Raw genomic sequence first — 12756 nt, forward strand, 5'->3', positions numbered from 1 at the left:
AGATTTATAAAACATTAAGGGCTTGATTCAAAAGCCGTGCTAACTGTTTAGCACAGGTGTGCAAAACAGCACGTAAAGTGCCGTTCGCGGCTCTTTGCGCGCGCAAAAGTCCGCGAATGGCACTTCACATGCTAACTGTTTAGCACACTCATGCTAAAATGTTAGCACGGCTTTGTGAATCAAGCCCTAACTGTTGCCTAGGAAGCATAGTTTTATTTGAAAGGTTGATGTATTATAAAACACCTGACTGTTGGAATGTGCAAGCTTACCAGTACTCTGTACAATTCAGTAACCCTTATACAGTATATTGAAATAAAATGTAAACCTGCTCATATTGCTGGTATTCTTTCCATTATATTTATAAGTCAGTCCCTCATTTTGTTGCCATAGTCTTGCTATATAGCATACATGTTTTAATACTGTAACAAGTGGTTGGAAATTCTGGTCTGTATAGCAGCTACAGAATTAAGAGTTCATAAGGAGCGGGTGAGACAATGGGAATGGCACTACTGGGACTCTGAGATTTGTTATCCTTCAGTGGCTGCACTTAAATAATTCCTACACCGCCGAAGATGCTTTTGAAGAAGAGACCCAGTGGGGGAAACAGCTGAGGACATGCTGCTCTGTCAGAAACAAAAGAACATTATCTCAGGAAATTGCATACTACTTGTGCTTTTGTATACTGTTTGTATTAGTTCAGCTATTTCATTGAAAAGTGATCTCCTGTATCTGTTACTGAGATGCTTGGAAAAGCCAGATTCATCAGCAAGTGAACAAAATTTAGACCAAGCACAAAATTACCATTTTGTTTTCTAGAAAGGAATTTTTATAATAACTTTAAGTTACTAAGCCCTATACAAACACGCTGCTCAGAGGTTTTCCCAGCAGCCTATTCTGCCCCATGGAGAGCGGACACGGCAGAAGGGGGCTGCAACTGGGAGCAACAAGCTTGGATTTCCAACACAGCTAACCGTCAGCAAGCAGCCTGCATGTGTCTGAGCACACACTTTGAAGAGTCACCCAAAACCCATTATGAGCAGTTTTGGGCGACTTAAAGTAAACACGAAACTATAAAAGGGAAGCCTCTGGATCCTCCAGAGGCTTCCCGCATCCTCCTCGAGACCACCTCCACTGCATGGGACTTTTTTGCAGTTTGCGTCCATGCTCCCCACTGTGCACGAGTGTGGCTGTACTGCATCCATGTAAATATGGTATGGTTGACCTGGGCAGTAAGCCCAAAGCTGTTTGTCCGTACTCGTGCAGTTTCAGTACAGACACACTCATGCAAAGAGTGGAGCGCGGCCACCATAGCCTATCCGGATATGTTTCAGGGGTCCATGAGCTCCAGGAGGCCACAAAAAGCTTCTGGAGGATCCAGAGTACAAGCCTAGGGACAAAAAGCACATCTGCCCAAGCTTGTGTACTGCTCTCGGATATATTTATACTATACTATATATATATATAATCAAGTCATCCATTTGTTATATTTTTTTTCAAGCCAAATGAGTTCAGTTTTAGAGTCTTTGTACTTGTTCTAGAACATCAATATCCTTGTAGTGTGGTGCCAAAACTGCATCCCATACTCTAGATGTGGCCTCACACATTTATACAGCGGGAGTAGTATACCAGCATCTCATGAATGCATTTGCTGTTTTATGCATTCCAGAATTTTATCTGCTTTAGCTGCTGTTGCTTGGCATTGTATACAGTGACTTAACATGCCTCTAAACAAATACCTGTTTTGGGTGAAATTGGCCTTATTTACCTGTTGAATGTCAAATAAATATTTCTTGACTGATTCATTTTATGTTTGGAACCTGCAAATGAAAGGGAATGATTCAGATTATTTTTAGATTTTTTTCCTTGGATCATACAATTGACATAAATGTATAAATGTTTATTAACCATTTAAGCCCAACTGGACGAACATTCTCGTCCAGTTGGGCTGCGCGCACTCCCGTGGGCCACGCGCACTCCCGCTGCTGCCCATTAGCCCAGCGATTAATGAATGGGATTATAGATCCCATTCATTGATCAAAGTTCCCCCCAGAAAAACAGACAGCCTCTAATCAGAGGCTGCAGTTTTTCAAAGTGAAAAAAAAGTTTCCCATCTTCATTCTTGTTCCTGGGAGCTAAATCGATCGCTCCCAGCACTTTTGACTGTGCCCATCTTATGGCCAAATAGTAAAACTACACCCACATCCACTTTTTATTAAATAAATACATTTTTTAACATTTAAAATTAGATGTTTACCCACCACATCAAAAATTACCCAAATACAATTTTTAATAAAAAAAAAATTTACAATAAAAAAAACAAATAGTTACCGAAGGGTCTGAACTTTTTAAATATGCATTTCAAAGGAGTATATTAATATAATTTATTTAAATTATGGGCTTGTAAATAGTGATGGATGCAAATTGAAAAAATGCACCTTTATTTCCAAATAAAATATTAGCGCCATACATTGTGATAGGGACATAATTTAAATGGTGTAATAAGCGGGACAATTAGGCAAATAAAGTACATGGGTTTTATTACGGTAGCATGTATTAATTTCAAACTATAATGGCCAAAAGCTGAGAATAATGATTTTTTTCCATTTCTTTCTTAATATTTCTGTTAAAATGGATTTAGAATTAATTCTTAGCAAAATGTATCACCCAAAGAAAGCCTAATTGGTGGCGGAAAAAAACAAGATATAGATCAATTAATTGTGATGAGTAGTGATAAAGTCATTGGCAAATGAATGGGAGGTGAAAGTTGCTCAGATGCAAAAAATAAACAACCCATCCGGCTTAAGTGGTTAAAGTTTATTATTTCACCTTTCAGCTTATTAAACATCATGAAATCACTTACAGGCTGAACATCTCACAAAACGTGGAAAGCCTCTTCTGCATCAAGAGTCTCTTGAGATTGAGACAGTAGAGGAGAAACCCACCAAACGTTCAACCATCATAACCATTGAAGAGTTCACCGAGATGGAACGCCTGGAGGAACTGGACACCTGCATGGTGAGTTACAGTCACTGCCACTGGGAACCACTTTCAAATTTGCCATCGTTGAAAAATAAAAGATTTATGCGAGTTGTTCATGTTTTTAGATATTTTAAAACCTTAGGTATTTGTTTTGTAATTTGTTGATATGAGCAGGTTTTAAACAATAGAATCATCTTCAGTAATCAGTGTGTTGAACGGTGGTGGTGTACAATAGTCCATGGTAACCAGATTATTTAAGATAATTGAAATTTGGCAATGAGAGACAAATTTTGGTTGCTTTGGCTTATTTCATGCTAATGTGTTTTGCTTTAACCTTGCTAGTCTGAAAGGACCTAATCTACAAAGGATCTTTCAGATTGGAGAACAAAAATCATTCCAGAAACCCTTCCTGGAATTATGTGATTGAGTTGCAGTAAAATTCAACTATTTTCTGGATTATATTGAATCTTTCTACAAAAAGAAGAGGAAATGCTATGTAAAAAAAATTATGCTATTTTTTTTTATTTGGCTTGTATTGGAAAGTCACTATTTTTTTAAATTAAGAAATCTTTGAGTCACTTTTTGGTCTGAAATGGCAACTTCTGTTGTATTCATGTTTGCCATTTCTTTGCCATTTTATATATTTGTTTGGAAATCCAGTAGAGGGTTGTGACAGCATCACTGGTCCTCTAGTCGAGTCTGCATAGGAATAATGTGCAGGCAAAAGATGCTGCCCATTAGTCTGTATTAGCTATAATATGCTGCCAAACTGGGATCTGCAACTACAGTATATAGACTAGTACTGAAGATCGCTTCAGAAGTCACTAGTTTTGCAGCTGGAATAAATCTTTGTTACCCATTACCAATTAAAAAAATTAACTAACACAACTGGTCCCACCTAGGAGATAGAATTTGGGATTATCAAATCACAGTTTACAGCAGTTGATATTTTGCTCTTCCCTACCTATCACTCATGTGATATTTAAGGACTAGTTTTCCTTATATGTATCAACACAGAAGACATTCTTAAAGTGGAACTGAACTCAGAATTTCCTCCTTGCTCTAAAAGATTAGCCACAGCACAACTTTTATGAACAAAATAATTTCTCCATTACAATGAATGGAAAACCCTGAAAGAAAACAATGTTTAGAACTTGGTTTTACTTTGCAGGGAAAACTGAAGGGGTTAAGCCTCAATGTTTACTGTATGAGGAGAAAGCCCTGGCTGCACTCCTGAAGTTTATTCACAGCTGCTGATCAGAACTAATTTGATCTAGGTAAACTCAGGGGCATTCCTACCGTATTGCGGCAAGAGGCGGGGCGCATTGGGTGACGGACCTCCCAGGGGTGTCTCTAAGGCCTCCCACAAAGGCCTGTGCAGGAGGGGGAAGCAACACAAAAAGGAGGGGCAGCAGGAAGAGGGGCTAGACCCCCCACCTCCCTCACCTGGGCCCCCTCCATATGGTGCCCCCCCCCCTCCTAGCAGCAGCAGACAGAAGCGGGCAGAGGGGACTTACTCATCTACTTCGTGTGTTCCAGGTGATGGCGCACAGCATCATCGTCACATGATACCGGTATCCCTTCACCACTCACTGTGCTTCCTGATTAGCGGAAGCACAGTGAGCAGCGGCGAAGTCAGAGACCAGTGTCACGGGAGGATGACGCTGTGCGACATCGCCTGGAACGCAGGAGGCAAGTGCGTAATTCCTCTCTGCCTGTTCCTGCCTGCTTCTGTCTGCTGCTGCTAATTAGGAGGGGGGAAAGCACCAGAAGGAGGGGACTCAGGTGAGGGAGGTGGGAGGTCTGGCCCCCTCCCCACCGCTGCCTCTTTTTCCAAGCTTCCCCCATACCAGGGACAACTATACTATACTGGGGCAACTACACTAATACTGGGGGCAACTACACTACCTACACTGGGGGCAACTATACTAGCTATACTTGGGGCAACTATACTAATACTGGGGCAACTATACTACCTATACTGGGGCAACTATACTGGGGGCAACTATATTACCTACACTGAGGGAAACTATACTAGCTATACTGGGCAACTATACTGGGGGCAACTATAGTAGTTACCTATACTGAGGCCAACTTTACGGGGGGAGCCTACACCTTGCATTACCCGCTGTGGCATGCTTAGCATGCCACACTCGCTCCTTTTTTTTTTGGGGGGGGGGGGGGTCTTTTAATACCTAGCACTGGGTGTCAAATGCCCTAGGTATGCCACTGGGTAAACTGAACCCAGAAACACAGCAGTACATTTCTTCAGCATTTATATGTGGATTAAAGACTTTACATTGTGTGCTGTGCAAGAGTTCGGTTCCACTTTTTCAAAATTAAATAACAGTTCAGTTACCTTTACACGCCATTTTTATTTAATATGCTTATTAATTGAAATAATCTGTTTTTATTTTAAAGAAGTAGAGGTCTCTATGTAAAAGATGTATGTCAGAGAAACACTGAGGAGTATAAGGCTCATTATGCAGGAGTAGCACTTTACTAGCAGGATCTTCTTCTTTATATTTTGCCAGTTGTAACTAATCACACTATGTACTTTCATGGTGGCAAGTTTTGTGTGGATAAATTGCTCTATTTGCATGGAATAAAATGTTAATTTGCAAGCAGTAACATTTTATAGAAAGTGCACTGAGCTAGCACTGTATTAAAGAAGATCAACACATACCTTTGTGACTGTTAGAAGACAAAACTGGGGCCTAGAGCCTTTTTTTGTCTTAACAGGCTGCTTAAGTCAAGACTGAAAAATTAGACCAGGAAAGGGATTATTGCCAGACTTGATGGATCATTCAGACATAAGGAAATAAATTATGTATCACACATGAAGCTCTCAGTGGCTATTGAACGCCGGGTATTACAGTAGAGGTACTTTGTGCTCCCTTGTGTTGTTGGCTGAGAAATCTACACTGTGCAATTTTTAAAGTTAGTTAATTAAATATAGGTTATAAAGAAGGATAGTGAGGACTTCACTGGAATCCTTCCTCAAAAGAGAAGTACAGTGTTTCCCCTAAAGTAACACCTACCCCGAAAGTAAGGCCTCCCTTATATTTCAAGCATGCTTGAAATATAAGACCTACTCCGAAATTAAGACCTCGTTGGGGGGACGCTTTGTATATGGGGAGGTGTGTGGTCTCTTACCGCACCTCCCTTGTGGCTGCGTCCCCTCTGTTCCAAGTAATGCCTCCGGCGGCGGCATTGTAATCAATCTGTGAGGGCGCCCTTTGACCCTCACGCAGTACGCTAGTTCGGGCTCTGCGCTGGCGCTCTCTTCCTGTCATCATGTGCGCCCGGCTGCTGCGTCCCAGGCGCACCTTGATTAATCAATGTGCGCCTGGGACGCATCAGCCGGGCGCACATGATGACAGGAAGAGAGCGCCAGCGCAGAGCCCGAACTAGCGTACTGCGTGAGGGTCAAAGGGCGCCCTCACAGATTGATCACTATGCCGCCGCTGGAGGAATTATCGGTACTTGGAACAGAGGGGGACGCAGCCACGAGGGTGTTGCAGTAAGAGCCGCACCATACACACAGCGTCTAGCCCCTCCCACCCCTGAAAATAAGCCCAAGCACACATTTCCTCCCCAAAATGAATATAAGACAGTGTCTTATATTCGGGGAAAGACCGGTAGATATGTCTCTATTTTGCAACTGGCGTTAATGAAAAATTCATATTCTGTAGTAAAACCTGTGGTAATTGTGTAACTATCAACAATAAAAGGAAAATTCTGACTGAATACACAATTAATCAAGGCAAGTTCTAGTAGCTATGAGGATGATTAGGGTAAGCAAGCACTGTATAGAAGTAAGTGGTGACAGGTAGTGGAATGGTCACATGGCCACAGAAACGTCTTTTGCAAGTAACTAAAACATATGCAAAGTGATGTTTCTTTCAACATTAAAGAGGCACTATGGCAAAAAATTATAAAATGTAAAATATGTGCAAACCTAGACAAATAAGAAGTATGTTTTTTTTCCAGAGTAAAATGAGCCATAAATTACTTTTCTCCTGTGTTGCTGTCACTTACAGTAGGTAAAAGAAATCTGACAGAAGCGACAGGTTTTGGACTAGTCCATCTCTTCATAGTGGATTCTCAAGGATTTATTTATTTTCAGAAGCACTTAGTGAATGGCAGTTACATAGTTACATAGTTACTTTGGTTGAAAAAAGACATACGTCCATCGAGTTCAACCAGTACAAAGTACAACTCCAGCCTGCTCCCTCACATATCCCTGTTGATCATAAAATCCCTGGATTAACATCATTGGCATTACCTAGTAATTGTAGCCATGGATGTCATTCAACGCAAGGAAAGCATCTAAGCCCCCTTTAAATGCAGGTATAGAGTTTGCCATAACGACTTCCTGTGGCAATGCATTCCACATCTTAATCACTCTTACTGTAAAGAACCCTTTCCTAAATAAATGGCTAAAACGTTTTTCCTCCATGCGCAGATCATGTCCTCTAGTCCTTTGAGAAGGCCTAGGGACAAAAAGCTCATCCGCCAAGCTATTATATTGCCCTCTGATGTATTTATACATGTTAATTAGATCTCCTCTAAGGCGTCTTTTCTCTAGACTAAATAAACCCAGTTTATCTAACCTTTCTTGGTAAGTGAGACCTTCCATCCCACGTATCAATTTTGTTGCTCGTCTCTGCACCTGCTCTAAAACTGCAATATCTTTTTTGTAATGTGGTGCCCAGAACTGAATTCCATATTCCAGATGTGGCCTTACTAGAGAGTTAAACAGGGGCAATATTATGCTAGCATCTCGAGTTTTTATTTCCCTTTTAATGCATCCCAAAATTTTGTTAGCTTTAGCTGCAGCGGCTTGGCATTGAGTACGATTATTTAACTTGTTGTCGATGAGTACTCCTAAGTCCTTCTCCAAGTTTGATGTCCCCAACTGTATCCCATTTATTTTGTATGGTGTTAGACCATTGGTACGACCAAAATGCATGACTTTACATTTGTCAACATTGAATTTCATCTGCCATGTATGTGCCCATATAGCCATCCTATCCAGATCCTGTTGCAATATAACACTATCTTCCTTAGAGTTGATGATTCTGCACAATTTTGTATCATCTGCAAAAATAGCAACATTGCTCACTACTGTATCCACTAGGTCATTAATAAATAAATTGAAGAGCACTGGACCCAGTACAGACCCCTGTGGGACCCCACTGCTAACAGTCTCCCATTTTGAGTATGATCCATTGACCACAACTCTTTGTTTTCTGTCCATTAGCCAGTTCCCTATCCCTCTGTCCAACTGCCAAAAACTGTGTAGTGAGCAGGGAAGTTGGCCGGCATCTTTGTTTAAATCCTTTTTAGGGAATCTCTTTATAAAGGATAAAAGCCTTGATGAGAATCCCCTATGAAGAGATTGACTAGTCCAAAACCTGTCACTTCTGTCAGATTTCTACTACCTACTGTAAGTGACAGCAACATAGGAGAAAAGTAATTTATGGCTCATTTTACTCTGGAAAATGTACTTCTTATTTGTCTGTTTGCACAAATTTTAAATGTTCAAATTTTTCACCATAGTGCCCCTTTAAAGTGATAGTTTTAATTACTAATGAACAACTTATAAAGTGCATAAACGGGAATAAAACTTTATCTTATTTGGCATCTGCACTCTTTGCCTTTAATAGTATATCTTTATTGTGCCAACAGCTTCCATAGCACTGTACATAGCACAAAACAGACAATTGTGGGGAGCATAGATACATGAGCAGTTTCACACACTGTACAATTGAGACATTCAGCAATACAAGAACAAATTGATGTGCAGTTTGAAAACATCACTAGTACTGGTACATGTTCATTTGATAAAATAAACAGGAACTGGAAACACTAGTGGGAGGTCCCTTTGATAGCTTACAATCTAGAACAGGGCTGGGCAAACTAACTACATATTTGGCCTGTTAGTGTTTTCAATCCGACCCACTAATAGAAGGCCCCATTCCTCCCTCCCTGCAGAGTTGCGAGTGGCCATTATGACAGGTTTAACTCGCCCAATTGCAGCTTCCAGCAGCAATTTCCATGGCCACAGAGGCGTCCTGTGACCTGCTGTCAGTGTGTCACCTGACACTGATTGGGTGAGTTAAAACCTGTCAATACGCACTGGCCGCAACTTGCAGGGAGAGAGGAGAGGAATGTGGCCTGCAAGAGTAACGCGGCTACAAAAGTTTGCCCACCCCTGATCTAGAGGGTAAAACAGTATCTCAATTTTCCTAAGTTCTTTTCCTTACAGACCATGTATTTTAAATTCCTTATTAAAAAAAAAAAAAAAAAGACCCATACCAAAAAAAAAAAATTAAACATTTTTTTTTAGTTTTGTTTTTTAGAACAATATAGTCTTGCTATCTAAGCAGGTTTTGTCTTCAGAGAAAGCTATCTGGCGCAGAAGAGCTGCAGTGTGCATGGTTCTTTGTTAGAAAATGTTGATTTGGACTTGATCTTTGATATGTATGAGACCTGGCAGTGTTGTGTTGTGCACAGCTTACTATAAATGAAGCTGAGGGGCTTGTCCTCTAGCTATCTTGGTTCATAAAAGTCTGTTAGAGAGCTAGTGGCATGGCTTCGGGGCTTGGGAACATATTCACATCATTAAGCTGTCAGATCAGCAACTCCCTTGTTACACATGCCATTGAAAAGACAGACCGCAACAATCCACACACATTCTTTTAATCCTTCAGGGGGGCCAAAGCTAAATTAAATGGAGAGTCACAGAGCAAAACATAAACCATTTCTAATATGTCACCAAATAAATTTACTGTTTTGAATACATTACTGATGATCCCAGTACAATTCACTGTCATTTTGTCAAACCACTTGAATATAGGCTAGACAAGGTGCTCAAGAAATACAGTGCCCATACCTCCACTACTAGTTCATAATTCTTAGCAAAACGCCCTGTCTATTGCCTATTTGTTGGTTTATAGTAATCAGGCTTGTATGACTCCCTCCTCATCCCTCCTCCCCTCTGCCTCTGAAATCTCTGGCTAGTGATACTTCCCCCTCCTCATACCCAGACTGAGCTCCCATGAGCCCTTGCTACTGTCTGAAAGTGCCTTGGCTTTCTGAAAACATGTGGGCGTGGCTTGTTTAGTTTATAGGGAATTAGAGTATTAAAACAAAAAAAAAGTATTTGGATTGAGGAATGACCTATAAACAATAGGAAAGGAACACAATTATGCAATGTGTAAAAGTTCATCTCGGATCCACTTTAATTAGGGTGATCCGAAGTGAGATTAGCGGAGTTAAGGTTAAGGGAATTTTGAAGCCAGGAACTTGAGTTTAAAATATGACTCGTCACAAAAGGCAACCCTTTCAGTTGAGTGCAGGTCCAGAGTCTGTACTCAGTAACTGGTCATGGTGGTGGATCCATTTTATCATAATCAAACTTGACAGATCACTTATCTTCTAAACAGAGCTATACCAGGATCTAGGTCTGCTCCTTTCTCTTACACACCTCTGCAACTTCTGTCAGGCATAGCGACCTGCCACTGTTTGTCTAATACTGATCAATTTTTGGGCGTAATTTATGATGATTTAAAGCTATTTTTGCTAGAAATGGATGTGGGTATTTCAAAGGGTCTCATTTATGATAGTGGAAAATTATTTGGAGAACCCCAGGTGGGTTTCTGACATGAATATTAGGACACAGAGGCTGGTTCTGCATACTATCACCAGCCTCTGTGTCTGTGCTGTCTCTTCCCAGGTCCCACAGGTGCGCTCGTCCCCCAGGTACGCTCTGCTGTCCCCAATATATAAACTGCCACGCTAGCGACATGCAGCTAGTTGCTAGCAGTCTGTTTACCTTTGTGCTGCCATTCACTCGCTGCTCCTCCGCCTCCTGTATATCGACGTCTCCCCGTCTGCATCTCTTCCCTCCCAACCTCCGTAAGCTTCCTCCAATCGGCTTACGGAGGAGGCGAGGGAAGGGACGCAGGCGGGGAGCGGCGCTATAGAGGAGGCGGGAAGCGTTGGTGAATGGCAGCACAAAGGTAAACAGCCAGCTAGCGGCAATCTGCATGTCGCTAGCGTGGCGGTTTTTATATTGGGGGACAGCAGAGCTCAGGGGGGCCGCCTGGGGGGACACAGTACAGACACAGAGGCTGGTGATGGTATGCAGAACCAGCCTCTGTGTCGTAATATTCATGTCAGAAACCCACCTCGGGTTCTCTTTAAAGGGATTCTGGCGAAAAATTGTAAAATTTAAAATATGTGTAAACATAGACAAATAAGAAATACGTTTTTTTTTCCAGAGTAAAATGAGCCATAAATGACTTTTCTCCTATGTTGCTGTCACTTACAGTAAGTAGTAGAAATCTGACAGAAGTGGCAGGTTTTGGACTAGTCTTCATAGGGGATTCTCAGCAAGGCTTTTATACTTTATAAAGATATTCCCTAAAAAATATTTATACAAAGATGCTGGCCAGCTTCCCTGCTCACTACACAGTTTTTTGGCAGTTGGACAGAGCAACTGCCATTCACTAAGTGCTTTTAAAAATAAATAAATCCCTGAGAATCCCCTATGAAGTGATGGACTAGTTCAAAACCTGTCGCTTCTGTCAAATTTCTACAACCTACTGTAAGTGACAGCAACATAGGAGAAGAGTAATTTATGGCTCATTTTACTCTGGGAAAACACATACATCTTATTTGTCTATGTTTGCACATATTTTAAATTTTACAATTTTTCGCCATAGTGCCCCTTTAAGTATTAGGAGTATCAATGAGCTTCACATAACTCCAAGCTGATGCAGGAGTATACAGATGTATGCAGAAAAATGAAAATGAGCGACTCAAGTTCGATCAACATGGCAGTATTCATTTGCTTCATTTTCAAGTTTCATACATTTACATACAAAGTTTGCATTGTTCTGCATAAACTTAGTATTTGCAGCATTTGTTGTGTATTTTCACTGCAAAGTGCTGTTGGGCAGAAGAGTATCAGATTTTTACATCTCATGGGAGAACATAAAGCATCTGATCACCATAAGCAGAAGAGATTGAAGTATAATACTGTATCTATCCTTTTTTTTTTTTTCTCCTCTGGCTGGATTTGGTCTGTTTATTTTATTTTAACCTGTTTTTCCTGCCCTGCTTTTTACTTCTTAGAAATATGCTAGTTTATTTTCTCTTTCATTCATATCCTGTCCTTTTCTTTTTGCTGCTTGGAGACTCTCTGCTGTAGAAGTGTAAGTACTTTTCTTTTCTGTGCCTTTTCCTGTGTCCATACTTTCATGCTTCATTTGTCTCTCTGCTTAATATCTGACTCATCATCGTCTGCAAAGGCGTTCTTTTGCGCTTTGTAAAATTGAGGGTTAGCAAAGCATTCCATGTACAAGCTGTAGCTGTAGATACCACATTCAGAACTACAAAATGAGGACGCAAGATGAGCAGTATGTGTTTTTATTTCTTGCTTGACTTGTATGCAGCCAATTCCTACTTACATTTCCCTTAGGCCAGATGTGTATCCATAATGTCTGGCTAATACAACCCACTTTCTACAAAGCTTTGTGTGAAATTTAAATATGTGACTATTAATAATAATAATAATAATAGTACATACTTTTAATAATAGTACATCATTTAAACCCTGTATTTATTTTAAAATAGTACAAAGATGGCATATCAAAAGATAAAACTGAATACAATTTTGTGAAATATATGTGTTCATTTTGAGTTTGAACAATACATTTCAACAAAGCCAGAATAGGGACGACAAACCAGACCGGTTCTGTAATA

The 12756-nt window shown here is 40.6% G+C and overlaps 1 protein-coding gene across 4 annotated transcripts in view; it reads left to right on the forward strand.

Annotated features, from left to right (window-relative positions):
* CARMIL1 (capping protein regulator and myosin 1 linker 1) overlaps positions 1-12756 on the forward strand; it is a 398430-nt gene that overhangs the window by 312120 nt on the left and 73554 nt on the right. For 3 of the 4 annotated variants that reach the window (XM_068236999.1, XM_068237000.1, XM_068237002.1), the window contains 2 exons: positions 2863-3015; positions 12189-12206. In XM_068236999.1, coding sequence (XP_068093100.1) covers positions 2863-3015; positions 12189-12206 — 171 coding nt within the window. The remainder of the gene's footprint in view (positions 1-2862; positions 3016-12188; positions 12207-12756) is intronic. The other variant, XM_068237001.1, reaches the window with a different exon arrangement.

Source organism: Hyperolius riggenbachi, chromosome 5, assembly GCF_040937935.1.
Source record: "Hyperolius riggenbachi isolate aHypRig1 chromosome 5, aHypRig1.pri, whole genome shotgun sequence".
Taxonomy (NCBI): Eukaryota; Metazoa; Chordata; class Amphibia; order Anura; family Hyperoliidae; genus Hyperolius; species Hyperolius riggenbachi.